This window comes from Cnephaeus nilssonii (assembly GCF_951640355.1).
Source record: "Cnephaeus nilssonii genome assembly, chromosome: 9".
NCBI lineage: Eukaryota > Metazoa > Chordata > Mammalia > Chiroptera > Vespertilionidae > Cnephaeus > Cnephaeus nilssonii.
Genome location: NC_137080.1, coordinates 20,858,962 through 20,878,902, shown reverse-complemented (window position 1 = coordinate 20,878,902; position 19,941 = coordinate 20,858,962). Strand labels below are relative to the sequence as shown.

Below are 19,941 nucleotides of genomic sequence, written 5' to 3'. Positions count from 1 at the left end.
TTTATTCAGATAATGATTTGCCCTTAGTGCAAACCAAGAATACATTCCAAAATGGAGGGGATAGGACCAGATTTACAAAGGCAAAAGTTAAAAGGAGTTGTGGATCAGAGATGGGTTTCTAGGGTTAACAAGACCATAAACTAACAATTTGTTTTCTGATTAGTGGGGGCAACTGAAATTTCAGTGGTTGGCTGACTCAGTGATCAAGCAAGTGGGGTTGTGAGGTGAAAATAATGGGTAATATAACTGAGCATTTATCAGGTCCTAGTTAGCCCTGGCTTATAGAATAAAAAGGCTGTCTAGCGTGGATACCCCTGGGAGGTCAGCTTCCCCAGGGCTCTGCCCAGCTGGCCTCGGGAACATAGGGCTCTGCCCCTGATGTACTGCCCTTTCCACAGCGTTGGAGAGAAAGCCGGCCTTGAGTCTGCGCCTGCTTATCCTACAGCTTTACAGAGTCCTGTGGACAATGGCTGAGGAGACACACCATGCAGGAAATATCTAGTATACAAAATTAAAGATAAATGTTTATAAAGTAAAAATAAATAAAATTTTAAAAGGCCGTTTTTGTCTTTTTAAAATCTTTATTGTGTTTTTTGTTGTTTTTTAAAATAATTCTTTATTGTTGGAAGTATTACCTATGTCCCCCTCTTTCCCCCCCCCCCCCATTGTCCCCTCTAGCCCGCCCCGCCCCCCAGGCCTTTACCACCCTATTGTCTCTGTCCATGGGTTTTGCAGGTATGCATACAAGTTCCTTGGTTGATCACCTCCCACTCACCCTCCCAAAAGGCTGTCTTTGATCACACAATTGTAGAACAGGGATAATAATTTAACAACGATGGGAGGATCACAGCTTATCCAACAGTACAGTCAGCATGAGGGGTGCTGCTCCTTCTGCAGGCAGCTTTGGAGCCCATACCGGCCAAGGCAGGCTCTCTGAGCAATCCCGCTCCAGCCGGGAGGGGGCGGCCTCAGCCCACAGCACCTTGGAGCGACTTAGGTTCGAGGCTCCGCTGGGGGGCGCTTGGGTCTTAGCTAGCGAGCCGGCCTTCCCCTCCGGCGGAACCATCTGCTGGCTCCCTGGTTTCTGGGCGTTTGGTGATCAGGGAACACCAGGCCCTTCCCGGCGCTTCCGTTCAGGCCCGGTTAGTTCGCTGGGCCCCCGGGGGGATTCCGCCGAGCGCGGAAGAGGAAAGCGACCCTGTCTCCCCGCGGATTCCTGCGGCGTCTCCGCCCCTCCGCGGGTCCGTCGCCGGAGCTCGGGCCGCATCCCGGGCCGTGAGCCGGGCGCCCGAGGGCGGCGGGGCGATGGTGCAGATGGAGACGCAGCTCCAGAGCATTTTTGAGGAGGTGGTGGTGAGTGGAAGGGCCAGGCATCCAGGGCGATGGCGGGGCCAGGCGGGGCCCGGGGGCGGCGGGGCCCGGAACCGGCCCCAGCAGGCTCTCCCGCACCGCTCCTTTGCGGTGAGGCCGTGTTTGCGTGCAGAGGGTGAGCGATGCTCAAACTGCTGGGAAATGCCAGGTCCTCGAAGCCCCAGGCACCCGCCGTGAGGGCTGGGGCAGGCTGGAGAGCTCTGCTCTGGCTGATGGGGAGGACTTGCCCTGTGTCACACTGGAATCGTTTGCTCCTGGAGGCCCCGCTTTTTCATTCTTTTAAATTTAATTCATATCGTTTTCTTTTTAAAAAAATTTTTAAAATTTCTTTATTGATGAAGGTATCACATATTTGTCCTCATCCCCCCATTCCCATCCCACACCCCTCCCCACACATGCCCCCACCCCCCTGTTGTCCTTAACCACTGGTTAGGCTCGTATGGATGCGCACAAGTCCTTGGGTTGATCTCTCCCCTTTATCCCCACCCTCCCCTCCCCTCCCTCTGAGGCCCGACAGTCTGATCCATGCCTCCTTGTTTCTTTCTGGGTCTGTTCTTGTTCATAAGTCTATGTTGTTCATCATTTCCCCTAGATGAGTGAGATGTGCTACTAGAAATAAACTTATAAGAACCGAAAATGAGACAGGCAATAATGGTTATGCTGAAAGGCAAATGAATCAGTCTGTAGTGGGTTTCTTTCTGGGCCAACAGTTTCATATCGTTTTCTTTTGTTTTACAGAAAACGGAAATTATAGAAGAGGCTTTCCCTGGGTGAGTATATGCATGGCAGATTTTTGTGTTTCTGTGTGACCGTATCCTTGTAAGATTCTGCGGAGTTTTTGCTGTGGAGGTTTATAAGATCCACTATTCGAGGGGAATTATTTATGTTGAATTACCTTTTTCAAACTGGTGGTCAGTAATGCGGTTTTTGTTTCTAGAATGTTTATGGACACTCCTGAAGATGAAAAAACAAAACTAATTAGCTGTTTGGGGGCCTTCAGACAGTTTTGGGGTGGTCTTCCTCAGGTGAGTACTGCATTTATAATACATTCAGCTGATGGTTTTTGACCCCTTCTTCTTCTTCTTTTTTTTTTTTTTTTTTCATTTACTTTGATGTTGCTGTTGGGGTGTTTCCGGGAAGGGAGAGATAACATTGTCATCAACTTTTATTTGTCCTTTCTGGTTTCCATTCGTTCCTGTTTGCATTTTTCCAGTGGAGAAGCTGTATATCAAGAAGCCAAGTTGATAGCACAGCATGCGATGTTAAAAATCTCCCCCGTATTAGACTATATAACACCATTTTCACCCTATTCTGATTTATTTGGTGCATTTGAAAACAGCTGTCTTAGGGATTATAAAGAATAAAAATTTCATTCATTTTCTCAACAAAAGAATTGGTACAGTATATAATGAAGCTACTACTATATTAAAGATACAGAAATGCCACAGTAAGGATACATGCTTTTATAATCTTCTATACTAATAAAAGGGTAATATGCTACCGGGAGACCTTCTGGACGTCCTTTCGGACGAAGCCATGGTGGCGGGGCCGAGGCAGAGGCCATTAGGGACAATCAGGCCACGAGGGGAGGGCAGTTGGAGGCAAGCAGGCTAGCAGCGGGGGGCAGTTGGGGGCAGGCAGGGGTGGGGGGCAGTTGGGGGCCATCAGGCCGGCAGGGGGGGCAGTTGGGGGCGAGCGGGCTAGCAGGGAGGGGAAGTTGGGGGCAATCAGGCTGGCAGGGGGGCAGTTGGGGGCGATCAGGCCAGCAGGGATGGGCAGTTGTGGGCGATCAGGCCGGCAGGAGGGGGCAGTTGGGGGCGAGAAGGCCGGTAGGCAGAGTGGTTAGGGGTGATCAGGCAGGCAGGCAGGTGAGCGGTTAGGAGTCAGCGGTCCTGGATTGTGAGAGGGATGTCTGACAGTCGGACATCCCCCGAGGGGTCCCAGATTGGAGAGGTTGCAGGCCAGGCTGAGGGACACCACCTCCCCCTGTGCACGATTTTTGTGCACCAGGCCACTAGTAAGGATATAAAGATATAAGAAAAGTGAGGAGCCCTAGCTGGTTTGGCTTAGTGGATAGAGTGTCAGCCTGCGGACTTGATTCTGGTCAAGGGCACATGCCTGGATTGCAGGCTTGATCCCCAGTAGGGATGTGCAGGAGGCAGCCAATCAATGATTCTCTCCCATCATTGATGTTTCTCTCTCTCTTTCCCTCTCCCTTCCTCTCTAAAATCAATAAAGATATATTTTTAAAAAAATAAAAAAGAAAAGTGAGGAAAAGAATAGTAACACTTAGTGACAAAGAACAGTCACCAGGAAATGTATCCCTGAAAAAGGCAAAATATGTGGTCCTTTAAGAGTGTGTTCCAGTAGTGCCTTTTCTTCTCATGGTTCCTTATAGGTAGGGAAATGTTTGCAGTTGAGGTGCTGGTGGTAAGACTTGCTACTCAGACGTGGATCACATAGTGGCAATACAATCATTTTTTTTTTTAAAGTGTTCTCTTTGCAACCAGTATGCTCAGTTTATGTTTCCTTCTAGAAGTGTTTTGTGCATGTAGAATTATTTTTACAGAATGGTCATATACTATGTACACTGTTCATTCCCACCTTGCTTTTTCCCCCCCTTAAAAATTCTGTTTAAGAAAGTAATTCTACAGCAATCCACTAAAAGTTAAATTTTCTGCCCTCCTTTCTTGCAGCATAATATTATAAGGTTACGGCTGTACCTTCCTTTATTTAACCAGTCTCCTACTAACTGACATTGAAGTTGCTTCTTATCTTTCCTACCTTAAACAATGCAAAATGAATAATATTATTTACAGACACAGGACAAATTCTTGGAAGTACTAATGCTGGGTCAGAGGGTATGTTTATTTGTATGAGGTTAAGGTATGGCCCTAGTCTTCAAGAAGATTATATTGTACGGGGAGCCAGGAAGAAAATAGATATTTCTAAATCAGCATGATATGTTCAACAACAGAAGTATGAATGCGGGACAGTGGTAGTGCAGAGGAACAGGACATAGGTGATTCTTGAGGACATCTTAGAAGACAGACTTTGATATGGCACTGCATTCCTGTATCAGAGTTAAAGCTATAGAAGTCCAGAAATTTGCTATGTCATTGGATTCATTTTTTGGCTCTTAGGGATTAGATTTACACTAAATTTCATGAGGCTGATATATTAACCCATAATGAATCCCCCCCCCCCCCCCCCCCCCCGCCCAGTGACAGGAATATTTCTATTTGCCATTAAATAGGTTACTGCTTATATCTGTGTTAGAGTTTTCTATTGACCACAAATATGTTAATGATATCTTACTCCTTTTAGAGGTCCCATGAAATAAAAATGGTGGGAATTTTAATGTATATAATTGTAAGGTTTTATGCTTAATACTAATGTAACTGAAGAGCTAAGTCTGAATTTGTTTTGATTATCTTATCAATGAATGTTTATAGTAGAGTATCTCATTCATAGTCTTGATACGCAGTACTCCCAGGTGTGTCGTATTAGCTGTTTATTAGTTACAAGATATAACTTTAGACTTAAAATATAATCATTTTCTAATTTTCCAGGAATCTCATATACAGTGCATCCAGTGGATTGTTAAATTCATTCATGGCCAGCATAGTCCTAAAAGAATTTCTTTTCTTTATGACTGCTTAGCAATGGCAGTTGAGACTGGTCTTCTTCCACCCAGGTATGTTTATTGGTGGATGTAAGCAATCCAAAGAATTATTTTTTATTTTTAATAATGTTTGGAAATTGATCAAGATTGTTGTTGTAAAAGGATAAGGAAATGAAGAAGGAAGTTAGGTTCAATAAGCAATCCTTAAACCCTGGCTGGGTAGCTCAGTTGGTTAGAGCATTGTCCCGCTATGCCAGGGTTGTGGGTTCAATCCCCCATCAGGGCACATATAAGAATCAACCAGTGAATACATAAGTGGAACAACAAATTGATGTTTCTCCCACTCTCTCCCTTCCTCTCTCTAAAATCAATAAATAAAAATTAAAAAGAACAAAAACAAACAGTCCTTCATAATACCTCAGGTTTTAGTTTCTAGTATACAATATTCTTATTAAAAAATTTTATTGATTGATTTTTTCTTTTTTTTTTTTTTAGAGAGAGAGAGAGAAAAAAAACACATCAATGTGTTGTTCCACTTATTTATGCATTCATTGGTTGATTCTTGTATATATCCTGACCGGGGATCGAACTAGCAACCTTGGCATAGTGGGATGACGCTCTAGCCAACTGCGCTACCCAGCCAGGGCTGGGGTACAGTATTCTTAGAATTGTATAGTTAGAGGCTCAAAAACAGACTGGCTTTGCCTTTCAGCTCAGGGGCTAACATCACTCACTTTAATGAGCTTGTTCTAGTTAACATTTGCTGCACTTAAACACCATCCTCTAAAACAGTAATAATCATTTTATTAACACTCATGGTGGTTGACTGGGCTTACGAGGCAGTTTTTTCTCAGGGTCTCATTATTACAGTCAGATGGTAGCTAGGACTGGAGTCATGTCAAAGGCTTCCCCATTCGTATGTCTGGTGATTGATGCTGGGCTGTCATCTGGGACCTCAGTTGGGTCTGTTGGCTGGAGCCTGCCTATGCCCTCTCTATGTGACCTGGACTTTCTCAAAGCATGGTGGACTCTAAGAGCAAGCATTCCAAAGAGGGCCAGGCCAAAGCTGTATCATCTTGCTTTGCAAGTCATACAGAATCCTTTTGCCATGGTCTGAGGCCTGTCCAGATTTAAGGGAAGAGATGGTAGACTCTCCTCCAACCTCTTCCGGGCAGAATATCAGTCTCACATTTCAGAAGAACATAAGGATCAAAAATCTTGTTGCAGCCATCTTGGAAAAATACAATCTGCTGCAAGCTGATAGATGATAAACATTTAACCATCTATCTTTAGATTTCTTTCTAGTAAAAATATAGAGTACTATTTAGTTCTACTAGTACTTTGTGTTTATTCTTACATACAAGTGAAATATATAAAATACTATACATACTTTTAGAAAGTGTGCTTGAATAATAATGTGCTTTTATGAAAAATACTATGACAAATATAATAGCAAGAGTGTACAGACCTTGGCTACTAGAGAACTTGTAAAATTCTGTCTTATAACTGGAATGTGTTGGTTTCTTTCCTAGGTTGGTTTGTGAATCCCTGATAAACTCTGATACTCTTGAATGGGAAAGAACACAACTTTGGGCCCTAACTTTTAAACTGGTTCGGAAAATAATTGGTGGAGTGGATTATAAGGTATTTTTTTTTTTTTTTTTTTTTTTTTTTTACTAATTATAAAAAGTAAACGCCGTCAGGCAAGATTAATTTTTCAGTTGTAGATATCTTAATTTCAGATGGGAGAAATTAGGTGGAAGCATTTACAAAATCTGTTTTGTGTTGCTTATTTCCTAAAAGGATTTAAAATGTTTCCCTCTAGCCCTAGCCGGTTTGGCTCCGTGGATAGAGCATCGGCCTGTGAACTAAAATGTTTCCCTCAGCTCCCTGCTCACTCCCTAACATAAAAACCAGGTGGCTAATAAGTTTTTATGATGAGTCAGGAAGTTGCCAAGCACTTTGGGTTTCTTCGTGCCACACATCTTATGATGTTGGGGCCCTTTTCAAATGAAAGCACTGAGGAGGGGTGTGTGGAACTGAGAAGGGATGTAGACATCAACTGATGGAGGGAGCAAGCCCTACTTCACCTTTACCTGGACCTTCCTTGCACAGGTGTCCTTTCTTAATTAGTATCTTTAGCGCTCTGCTCTTACCCAAAACAATAGCAGATACTTTCTAATTGTGTCTCATATTGCAGTATTTCAATAGCTGCAAAAGCCATTCTGCTTCATTCAAGCCACTTCTGTTATTTTTCTTTTCTTTTTCTCTCTCTTTTTTAAAATTCTTTACCATGCTAGTGAGGAGGAACACAATATTTTATTTATTTTTTATTTACTTATTAATTCTCACCCAAGGATATTTTTCCCATTGATTTTTTTTTTTCTTTTCGTTTTTGTTGTTTTTTTGTGGGTTTTTTTTTAGAGTGGAAGGAAGGGAGGGAGGGAGAAGGAAGGGAAGGAGAAGAAAGGACAAGAGACATTGATTGGTTGCCTCCTGCCGCCCCGAATGGGGCGGGGATAAAACCTGCAACCCAGGTATGTGCCTTTAATGGGGGAATTGAACCCAAGATCCTTTGGTTCGCTGGCCGATGCTCTAACTGTTTAGTAACATCGGCCAAGACTGTTATTTTTCTTTTTGAAAAAATTATCACCCTAGCCAGTTTGGCTCAGTGGATAGAGCATCTGCCTGCGAACTGAAGGGTCCCAGGTTCGGTTCCGGTTAAGGGCATGTGCCTGGGTTGTGGGCTCAATCCCCAGTGGGGGACTTGCAGGAGGCAGCCGATCCATGATTCTCTCTCATCATGTATGTTTCTATCTCTCTCTCCCTCTTCCTTCCTCTTTGAAATCAATAAAAATATATTTTTAAAAAAGAATTGTCAATACCTGACCCTGTGTTTTATTTCTGTATTTCCTGTCATCTAAAATGAGTTAGTTGATAATTATTTGAATTATGATTTAATACAAAATTTATTCCAAGAAGTTTTTTCTGATTATTTTTCTACTTATTTCAGTTTCCTTAGCAGGTTAATATGCAGTTTTTACTTTTTATTTATATGATGCTTTATAATTGTTTCTAATTTCTCTTATGTATATGTTTTCTCTATCTTTTTTACAAGATTCATTACATAGTTTATATTCAATAAATGCACATTGAATTAAATTTCTTCTCTATGTATCAGATTCTGCTCTGAAATAATGCAACTTGTCATAGTATAAGGGGATGAATGATTAACAGAATAGCCTTGTTGGGTAAATTTGAAGGATTAAGGTTTGTGATAGATGAGAATGGAGAATAAGGTTGGAAATGCCAAAAGGAGTGAGCAGAAAGGGTCATCTGCCAGAAAGTTTAATATTTTTGTTCATATTTTCAGATTATTTTCAAGTTCTATTCAAATAGATTTCTGTCTGTAAACCCAAATCAAGCTTTTTTGACAACAAACTTGTGTTCTGAAGGTCAGAAAAGTTTAGCAGAATGTGGAAAGTTTAATTTTTATTTATTAGTAACTTTCTTTGTTCATTGATATGACAAGGCATTCTTTAGAATTCTGTTTTGGAACATGACATCTCTTGGGTTAATGTTAGGGACTTGAATATTAGCTCTCTTTTAGAATAATTGAGATGTGGTTTGGAAGGGAACTTTTTTTCTGAGTGTGTAATATTGAAACCTTTAGATGTTTAGCACAGGGAGACATTGCTTAATTTTAACCTATGGCTTTTTTCTTATATCAGGGTGTTCGAGATCTCTTAAAAGTGATTTTGGAGAAAATCTTGACAATTCCCAATACAGTGAGCTCAGCTGTTGTACAGCAGCTTCTAACAGCAAGAGAGGTAATTTAAACCTTGATCATAGCCTCAAAAAATGGTTATATGCAGTTCTGGGCTTTTAAAACTCATGGTAATTTGTGGAATGTTCCATTTGTTTACTTCTACAAAAATCACTTTTTTTTGAGAGTATATTTATTAAAGCTGGGGACAGTGAAACAAGAAAGGACTTAGGATAGAAGGGGTGACAGGATGGAGCCTAGGTGGGGCTGCTTTGGCTCATTGGAAAGTCAGAGAAAGGGGGCCGTGGAGACAGGTTCAGGGGAGGGAGGATGTTAGCTGCTGCCCATTGCTCCCTGGGTGGAAGTCTCCTGGGGACCCTTAGAGTTTAGGAGATGCATGCCTCTTGGGAGCATGCTCCAAAATCACCTTTAGTTTTAAGGAAGCTGTTTTACTTTTTATTCATGGTTTTTAATTATAAAAAACAATAATATAGATGTTAAAGTCCTTCCAACAATTATAAGATGTCAGACTATGGACCACGTAAAAGATCATTGTGCTTTTTGCAAGTATTGTTATGTTGGTCTCTTGCTCTCCTATTGGAGTCTAATAATATTTAAAGCATTTTCATGTTATTTACTAACCATCAACAGTTGTTCCATTGTTTATTAATCTTCATTTTTAGAGATTCTTCACATATAAGTGAATTCCTTTGTGCTATAGTTTAAACCTAATAAATTACTGAAGTAATATGTCTACTTTTTTAATGTATTGTTATTGTTGCATTTAAAGGGCTCATCTGTAGGACTAGTGAAGAATAACAATATTGCCCTTTTATTTTCCTCAGGTTATAGCATATATCTTGGAAAGAAATGCCTGTTTGTTACCAGCGTATTTTGCAGTCACAGAGATCAGAAAACTGTATCCTGAGGGAAAACTTCCACACTGGGTAAATTTGATATTTCCCCAAGTTTTTAATAGCATTTTTTATAAAAAATAGTTAATGTTAACCTTATTTTGGGGGGCTTATTTTTAAAATGCTTAATTTTATCCTTAGGTGCTATGTCTTCTTTATCAATATATATATTTTAAAAATATATTTTTATTGATTCAGTGAGGAAGGGAGAGGGAGAGAGAGACAGAAACATCTTTGATGAGAGAGAATCATTGATTGGCTGCCTCCTGCATACCCCCTACTGGGGTTAGAGCCAGAAACCTAGGCACGTACCCTGACCAGACTTGAACCATGACCTCCAGGTTCATAGGTCGACATTCAGTGGGTTCATAGCCCATTGTGCCACACTGGCTGGGCTATCATTATTTTCTATTTCATTTCTCTGCTGTCCTGTTGACACAATTATATATCACGTGATAAAATATACATAGCTTTATCAAATAGCTAAGGACATTGTGGTATCACTTGGCCTAATTCAGAGGCAGAAGAACTGGTAAGTAATTATTTAGAAGGAAGCAAAAGAACACCAACCTTTGAGTAATTCCAATGTGCTAGGCTTTATACTAAATCTTTACATATTATCTCTTTTTATATAAATGATCATTATAGTCAGAGCAGTCTTGATTTTATTTTTATACTTGCTTATTTTTCATTTTGTTTTTAGTTACTTGGAAACCTAGTATCAGACTTTGTGGATACCTTCAGGCCCACAGCAAGGATAAACTCCATTTGTGGTAGGATTGTAATTTAAAATATACTAAACAGTGTGTGATTTTGAATGATCTGACTATGGAACAAAGTTGACAGTGTCTTATACATGTCTTGGTGGCTTGTCATTTTGTAACTCTCTAGGAGCTTCATAGCCTTTGACTTGTTTTCAGGTACTTTATGTGCTGAATGAAGGGAAGGAAAAGCACATGTCTGGACGGGGTCTAAGCTTCAAACAGAACCATCCTAGATGTATATCCTGGTGCTTAGAGGGAATTTTGAATAGAGCTAGTAAAGCATCATGGAATCTCTACACGACTGAGTATCATTACGGACCTGTCCCTCCGTGTCCACAATACACAAAACTATCAGGCTCTTTTAGCCCATTTCAATTCATACCTTTGCTCTCTATTTCACTTATTTTATTTTCCATTTTTTCATGTTGTGTTAGATTCTGAGAGTTTTCTTTTAAAAATAAGCATGTGATTTGGCAGTGTTTGCAGTGCACATATATATTCCTGAATTGTTTCTAGACATCATGGTGGCCTCGGAACTGTCTGGGAATATAGACCATTATTTAGCCAATAGCACTTCCTATGAGCCAGGGCTATTCTGCAGACTGAAATTCAGAAATAACCTAAATAAACACCAGACAGATAATTCTCAGGCTTCTAGCTTTTGTAACTGAGTGGATATTGATATCATTTAATGAATTATTGAAATAATGCGTGTTTGAGAAGGATGATGATGAGTGCAATTTAATACTTGTTGAGCTTGTTGTACCCATGAACCATCCAAGTGGCAGGATTCGTCAGGCAGTTAGATATATGTGCTAGTAGTCATATACTACAACTAAGGCCTCTAGGAACATCATGCTTGTAGTCAATCATATTGACCCTATACTAGAGAGGTCTGCACATTTTTTCTATAAATGGTGATACAGTGAATATTTTGGGTTCTGTGGGCTCTTCAAACTGTTGCAGCTAGCTACTCAGTTCTGTCATGGCAGTGCAAAAGCAGCAGTGAACCAGTTTATTTATTGATTTTATTTTTATACTTGCTTGTTTTTGTATTTCAGTCTGCAGAATAGCACCAGGCTCATGGGAAGTGCGATTGACTAAACTTTACAAAAATCGGTAGCAAGCTGGAATTGACCATGGATTATAGTTTGCTGACCTCTGTCCTAGATACTTGAACAAATGCAACATGTTTGAGTTTGGGAGGCCTGAACAAATTGGTGTCAGACTTTGTGGATACCTTCAGGCCCACAGTATGTTCACAATCTTACATATTGGTCTCCAGCCATCTGGACTAAAAATAATCAAAGACAATTTCCAAATTTTTATCTAATTCAAACATTTTTTAAACCAGTGTCTGATTCGACATAGATGTTCATTAAGTATTTATAGAGTGAATGAAGGACCAGTATTGTGTTAGCAATTACTTAAAAACGTTTTTTGTAATACATACAGGCCGCTGCAGCCTTCTGCCAGTTGTAAATAACTCAGGCGCCATGTGTAATTCATGGAAATTGGATCCTACAACTCTTCGTTTTCCTTTGAAAGGCCTTCTGCCATATGATAAGGTATGTTGCTAAATATAATGGAACTTTTGGCCTAACAGCCTTCATCCTGTAATATATGTGTGATGCTAAATTGTCATCTCTTCATAGACTAGAGAAGTAAATATTTATTTTTTAAATTTTTATTTATTGATTTTTTTTATTTTTATTTTTTTAGAGACAGACAGACATTGATTTGTTGTTCCACTTATTTATGCATTCATTGGTTGATTCTCGTATGTGCCCTGACTGAGGACCGAACCCACAACCTTGGTGTATCGGGACAATGCTCCAACCAACTGAGCTACCCAGCCAGGGCTGAAGAAGTAAATACGTAGTGAAAGGTAGTGTGTGGTTTAATGTATGATTCCAGTAAACTCTGGTTTGTGATATTTCAGGTGTTTAGGCTCCGGTGGTCCACCTCTGGCAAAGTACTTGGAATTAGAAAACTGACTTTAAGTTGATTCTTTGTTTTCATTCCTTCTTCACAAAGGGAGGACCGAAAATAAATTTGCAGTGTCCTTAAAATTTGAAGAGTGAGCCTCATATTTGTTAGATTTTTAAAAAGGGGAGACAGGACACAAGTGGAATAGAAAACAAAGGGGAAAAAATCCACAAATATTAGTGAAATGAAACGAGGTAAAAACATACTTCTATAATGAGATTTGATAGATCATTATATTATTTTGGGTGTTGGATTGATAACAGCAGGTTATGGGGAAGACTGGATATTTTTCATGTACATGTTTTATGTCAAAAGTGATATGTAGAGTAACTAGCAAATTTGTTCAAAAGTGAGGAGGGCTAAATAGTGAATGTAAGGTGACAATCTCAGGTCTTGGCATATTAGTCAGAAAATTTTGGAATGTGAAAGTGTGGTAAACTAAATGGAATTTACTTTCACTTTCATCGTGATAGCAATATTAACGAAAACAGATAAATTTATTGTGTGCTTACTATGTGCCAGGCAGTGTTCTAAAAACTTTACTTTGTGAAATTCTTATTTTTAACTATCATCTTAATATCTCCATTGTACAGGTGTTGCAACTGAGACACAAAATGGGTAGTAACTTGACTAAGGCCCATGTTTAGGAAGTGGTAGGACCAGAATTTGAACTCGGGCAATATGATGCCAAAACCTACACTCTTAAACCCTGCTGTCAAGTCATTTGTCCTCTCCAAATTTGAAAATAGTGTTTGTTTTCACTTGTGTGAGGTGATTGGACCTGCCTCCGATTCTCTTTGATTAGATTTCTGAGCAGGAAATCCTTTCCTTACAGTGATGCTTAAGACTTTCATGGGGCCAGCTGAAGTCATTTTTTAAGTTTAGACTCTGACTTCGGGCAAGTCCCTCTGCCTTAGTCATCACTTATCAAGTAAGGCATGGAATAGATTAATTTCAACGAGCACTAAAATCCTATGATTTTTTTTTTTTTTTTTTTTTTTTTTACTAGATACTGCCTACAGTGTGCAGGTAACAAGTGCCTTTAGAGGATTTTTTGGTCCCAATTTCAAATTATTTGAATTTACTTTGATCTTGAAGCAATAATTATTTTTTATTTTCTTTAAAGGATCTGTTTGAACCACAGACTGCTTTGTTGAGATATGTATTGGAGCAGCCTTATTCCAGGGATATGGTCTGCAATATGCTAGGTTTAAATAAGCAGGTACTGTACTGTGATGGAAACCTAGTAAATTCTGTGTAGAATCTGCCCTATTCTTTTCTCTTTTCTTTGCTATAGCTAACTGAGCAAAACAGTTAAAAAGTATTTGGTGATTTTAAAAAAAGATATGATTTATTAAACAATGTATTGTTCCTATCATATATAGATTGCTTTCAGAATGTTTAAATTAAAAAGAAGATATTTTGAAAGTTGGTTTATTTTGCATTGCTTTTTTTTCTATAAGGCCAGTTTCAAGTATACCTTTTGCCAGAGAAACCTACACATGATTTAACCCTAATTTTTTATTTTTGTTGTCGTTTGGGTGTCCTTTTTGATAACCCATAATATCTTCAGCATGGCCTCATTGCTGACTTTTTTCTTTTTTTTTTTGGAGGGGGGTAATATGTTTTTGGTGGTTTAACATGTGGGAGGGTTTGTGCTGACTCGGTTCCTTGAGGCTGGCCTCATAGTCACTGTTTTGTCTTTTCTTTTTTTCTTCCTTTATTTTTGTTCTGTCCTGTCTTGTCCTGCCCATCCTCCAATGCTCTAGACCTTGAACATTGCTCAGGTATGTTCACAACCTTACTGTTGTATTGTGACTAACGATACGCTGGCCGCTTTGTAGCCACTGATTCCGTTTAGAGAATTCATGTATGGTCGGGGCTTGAAATTGGCAGGACCATGCTAAGACCAAGGCCACTAGAACAAATTCTTCTTGGGATATGAGAGTTGTTTTTGGTGGATTGTTTTTGGTTTTGGTTTTTGGTGTGTGTTTTTTTTTTTCTTCTTTTTTTTCTTTTTAACAAAGAGACAACACCTGGCACACAATAAAGCCTATCACTTTTTTGATGGGTTGTTTTTCTCCCCACTCCTTTTTACTGTTTTTCATACTTTAGGGCTAACGTGAGCCTGGTGGAATTTTTAGAGATGGAAAGATTTGTGGTGGCCTTTATCTTTCCAGACTTTTAAAACATAAATAAATAACAACATCAATAAAAATACTTACGTTGCTTTGTCTTAAAAAAGAAAAATTAAAAACAAAACTAAGAAGAGAAAAAGCACTTTAATAGAGATATGCTACTTTTAAAAGCTGGAGTGGTAAACCTTATACAGAGAAGGCTTTTTTTGGAAACATGGGGATTGACTAAGAAATGTCACACTCTCAGGTGACCCCACACCTGCCTGACAAGCACCCTTCTTTGTCAGTCTTTGCCGTGTCCTCCTAGAGTGAGCTCCTCTCAGTTGAAGCTCACCTATGGCAGGAAAAGGACACTGTGGCCAAACTTTATAAATCAAACTCTTATACAGTCCCAAGTCTGTTCCCAGACTTTTCACCTTGGAGATTTTAAGCAAAATAGTGGTTCCAATTATTTTTGTTAAAAATTTTTGAGCCCAACATATTAAAATAGACCAGCTTTTTTCTTTTAAAAAGACGTTCTTGTCTAGGTTATATAAAATAGCGTTACTGTTTGCAATACTATAGTGAAGGTTGTGCCAGTGCTTCCATTTATAAAGCCCTATTTTTAAGGACATATAGCTTGGCCATAAAACTTGCTCAGTGTTGAAACTTTGCATGCCAAACCTCACCCTGGTAGCAGTATCTCTTTTATTATTTTAAGTTTTTTCTTCTGAAAAATTTACCAAGTTTCCTTGTTTGGACAAGCCTTTGTACATGTGAAAAGTGAAACTGCTTCACAGTATATGACAGTTACCTCATATAATTAATTTGTCAATTTAACACCTTAAATACACAGTCATTAATTCTGATCAACTTTCACTTGAGTTAGAGGTAAGTATTGAGTTAACTTTGAAAGAATGCTTTATGCTGTTTCTTAAAACTAATTTTTGCAATGAACTTTAAATCCAACAACTCAATTTTTTTACAATTGGAGGATAAATATACCAGTGGTCACTTGAGCTGCGAGTACCCTCCCCCAGAGAGCCTTAGCTATCATTAGCTGCTTTCTTTTGGGGGGCACAGCTCTTCTCAAACCAAAAATTGACAAAACAACTCAAAGAAGAGTATCTCTGATCCCATCATTTTAATAACAAGTTTCAACCTAAAAAAAGTTTATGACTAAGACATAAATCCGTAAAAAATAAAGTTTATAATGGAAATGCTGACAGAACATTATTATTATTGGTCCCACTGAAGTGTAAACATTGTCAAAACTTTACAATTCATCAGTAGTTGTTTTGTAGAAAACTGTAGTGAGTGAACTTGTAGATGGAAGATATGTGCTGAATTGACTTGATATGTTATTTTCACCATCTGGAAAGTAAAGAAAATGAGAACACACAGTATAAGAAGCATATGATTAAAAATAAGTTATCACGTCTTTTATCATTACAAAATTATATCCTGCACTGTACTTTCTTGTCCTTTCTCTAGCAATGCAGTAATTAATGAAAGCTTGAAACCTTTAAAGAGCTGTTTATATTGCATTTTCCAGTAGGAATTGGGCTATATTTTATCTTAAAATTGGTCACATTTAGAAGGTCATAAATAGCCCAGTTCTGTGACCAGCAAAGTGGAGTGTTCACAGTGGAAGAATACTGTTTTGCGTGTTTACACGAGTTTGTGTTCTTTCTACTGAATAAGAGCATTACAAACCGTATGCTACTCAAGTTCTTGTGTGGTGGTGTATGAACTCTGGCTACCCTGCGACAGTGAAGTACTAGACTAATCACTGTTTATCTTTGAAAGGCACCATTAAAGTGGTATTAACTGGCACAGCGCTCCAGTTCTTATTGGCAGAGAATATAATAAATGACATACAAAGGGATATTTTTTCCCAGCTGGTCCTGAATAGGTATTGCTTTAAAATTGTTTTCTATCTCTAGCCAGCATTGCTCACTGGTTAGAGCATCGGTCTGCGCATGGAACGGTCGTGGGTTCAATTCCAGTCAAGGGCAGGTATCTGGGTTGCAGGTTCAACCCCGGCCCCAGTAGGGGCGCGTGCAGGAGGCAACCAATTGATGTCTCTCTACATCCATGTTTCTCTCTCTCTCTCTCTCTCTCTCTCTCTCTCTCTCTCTCTCTCTTTCTCTCTCTCTCTCTTTCTTTTTCTTTCCACTCTGAAAATCAGTGGAAAAAATATTATGGGGTGAGGATTAAATAAAATTTGTTTTCTAGCACTGAAATAATTATTTAAAATTAAGTCCACCTAAGTACATGTTAAAATTTCACCACAAAAGCTGTATCAGAACTGTTACATACACGTGTTAGAGGTTACTTAGCTAGAATATGTTTACTAAGACTGAAAAAAGCCTTATCATTTGCCATTTGAAATCATGATGGGAAAGAATCAGGGGCATGGGTAGAGGTTACTATTAATGTTTCTCAATGCTTAAGCTTTTTAATAAAAGCGGAAAATTTAAAATGTTCCAATATAGTTTGAGCTGTTATGCAGAATGTGAATTGTTAATATGTTGAATTTAGATTCATATTGTTAAAAGAGGTTAAAACATGCATATAGAAATGATGTAAACTAATTCAATTTATATGCTTATATAATGAAGACTTAAATTTATAAAAGTTTTCAGAAAACAAGTTATGAGTAACCATACACATAGTGTCCATCTGCTTACAGAATTATCATAGCCTAGTGACTGATAATTAACCTTTATTTACAGATTATTTAACTGCTTTGCAAATTTTCATTTGTCCTACTTTGTAAAATAATCAATCTATGTGATGGAGAGTCTTAATTTTAGAGTACTTATCTTAGTAATTGAAAACAAAAGCCAAACTTATTATTCTAAAGTAGTAGCACAAATTTTTTTTTGGCATTATTAAAATTGGCAAGTAAACAAACATGTTTAAGCTATCCCTAAACTTGGTTTGAGAAATATCCTTGGCTTTAACCAAAAATACCTGGGAAATAGAGAGTTAATTCTGAGAGATGTTCTGCCACCCTCATCACCGGGGCAGTTAGGCACCATAGAGATTCCTGAGTGATTTAATTCTTGACAGAAAGTTTGGATCTCATCTTGAGTCATGGTATATATGGAAAAAACATCAACTTTAACTAAATTTCCTTCTTACTTTGTCAAAATCTTAATATTTTTGGTTTTTCTCCTTAAATCATTAACTGTATGACCATCACTACACCCCTAAAATATATAGATAAAAATCCAGTTGTTTTTTTTAAAAAAACAAAAACAAATAGCTAATATTAAAAAGGTTAACTCCTAAATGACTCAGATGCTAAAACCAATTTTATTTAGTTTTCTCTTTTTTCCTAAAGCAGATTGATGAAAGACCATCATGGATGGAGCAATAGGTGACAAATTGGTTAGTTTCCAAACTAGAAGCAAATTCCCACCACTAATGAAAAATTCCTACTGGAAATAATGGCTTTACTTCTTTTCACAAATTTTTCTGACTCTTGTATACTTTGAATGACCTCACTCTAAATTTGTGTTGTCTGACACATTTCTTAGGTTGTTGGTGGTTGGCAGAACTAGTGAATTTCAAGCCCTGTACACAGTAGTTTTGCATGCTGATTTAAGAAATAGTTTGTAGTGTTGTCCGTTGCACTTTGCTCTGCTTCATAATGGTAATTACATTTGGAGGAAAAGTACTGTAGTCCCAACCGGTGGTGTTACTATTGCCCTTTGTAAAACTGTAATGTGGTTGAACTGTGAACATGGCATTGTGTTTTTGGAAAAAATATGAAACAACCATTGATGCTTACTGTTTTGGATAGACGTTTGTTTTACTTGCATGCTTTAAGAAAGTGCAGCTATCTTGGAGCTTTACAAGTTTGGAGCTGGCAAAGAGCATGCAAAAGAGGGGATGCTATTCATTATGTTTTGTTTTTTTCCAAATTCGTCCCCATTTTGCATTTTCCCCCCTAAATTTAAAGAAGTCATATCCCTTTTTCATGGCAAAAGACGAACAATTACATCTAAAGTTTAGAAGGAAAGCATGTATATTAGTAATTGTATTCACTAGAAAGGCATCTGACTGCCTGGCTATTAAGCCATATTATATATTTTATAAAGGAAATGTGAAAATGCAGAAAGTATGGCTTAACATATATCTTTTGGTAAAAATATATATTTTTAAATCACTTTAAAAATCATAAATCGTTTTGCCTCTAGAAAGGGAAGTTGCATTTTCATTTTTAGTGTTTAAACTCAGTTCTTTTTCTTGTTTTAGAATTTAAAATAGTCTAATTTACAATTAAAGCTGCATTATGTTTGACTTACAAGAGAAAAGAGCAGAGATGAACTTTGAGACCAATTTTTTTTTCAGAGGAAGTTTCCATTTCAGTATCAGAATCAGTGACACACATTGAAAAATATTGAGTAGACTGGCAGCTATTTATGTATACCTCTGTGTATAAAGTTAGAGTAAACTTGTGGGTGGTTACTTTAAAATAAATTCACACACTTCTTGGCTTTCTTATCACAATATCTGATTCCTGGAAATCCAGGGTTTTCATATTTTGATTTAGATTGCAAAATTAATACTGCTATCCCCTTTCACATGCATTTTAAATTAACTTCTTTCAAAAGATAAATAACAAAATTTTATACTCTGCAGTGCTCTTTGTCAAATTGAAATAATGATGTCTATAGTGATAGTCAAAAGTTAATGGGAAGTCTGTCTTGTATGAGACCTGAAAAAAACATTTTTTTATGAAACTCATCCTCTATGATTGTGTAACATCATGCAGCTTTAATAGACTAAATCTAACCTTAACTTTCTAAGTTCAACTTCATTTCATGCTTCTCAGCCTCTTGTTACAAATAATGGCCATTAACTGGAAACTTGGGAAACTAACCAGGAGGCTTTTGGAATACTGTATTTAATCTCTGCCCAACAGCACAAGCAGCGCTGCCCTGTGCTGGAGGACCAGTTGGTGGATCTGGTGGTCTATGCCATGGAGCGATCTGAGACGGAGGAGAAGTTTGATGATGGGGGAACAAGCCAACTCCTGTGGCAGCATCTCTCGAGTCAGCTCATTTTCTTTGTGCTTTTCCAGTTTGCAAGTTTTCCACATATGGTCCTTTCTCTTCATCAGAAGGTTAGTACTAAATCTTTTGTTAGAGAGCTTCCCCTGTTGATTAGTATGTTTTAGACTGGTATGGACATTGTCTCGTGATTTCAGCCCTGGAAGAAGTTCTGAGTCCTACCTTATGTTTTGCTCAGTGCTTATGTGATTTCTTAACTTCACTTTCTTACCATTATAGAAACTGGATTTTGCAATTCATTCTATATATTTGCAGTGCAAAGATCAGGGGTACAAGAGGAAAAGACACTATAGGACCCTCAATGAGCT

General features: G+C 38.4%; 1 protein-coding gene across 3 annotated transcripts in view; it reads left to right on the top strand.

Annotated features, from left to right (window-relative positions):
• Nucleotides 1-1,099: 1,099 nt before the first annotated feature.
• MED23 (mediator complex subunit 23) overlaps nt 1,100-19,941 on the top strand; it is a 42,821-nt gene continuing 23,979 nt past the window's right edge. Inside the window, exons 1-12 of one of the 3 annotated variants that reach the window (XM_079780834.1) lie at nt 1,100-1,142; nt 2,110-2,141; nt 2,309-2,396; nt 4,944-5,068; nt 6,529-6,640; nt 8,728-8,826; nt 9,608-9,709; nt 10,380-10,449; nt 11,896-12,008; nt 13,556-13,651; nt 14,199-14,216; nt 19,486-19,686. In XM_079780834.1, the coding sequence (XP_079636960.1) occupies nt 2,310-2,396; nt 4,944-5,068; nt 6,529-6,640; nt 8,728-8,826; nt 9,608-9,709; nt 10,380-10,449; nt 11,896-12,008; nt 13,556-13,651; nt 14,199-14,216; nt 19,486-19,686 (1,023 nt within the window). In that variant the 5' untranslated portion in view covers nt 1,100-1,142; nt 2,110-2,141; nt 2,309. The other 2 variants (XM_079780835.1, XM_079780833.1) reach the window with 2 other exon arrangements.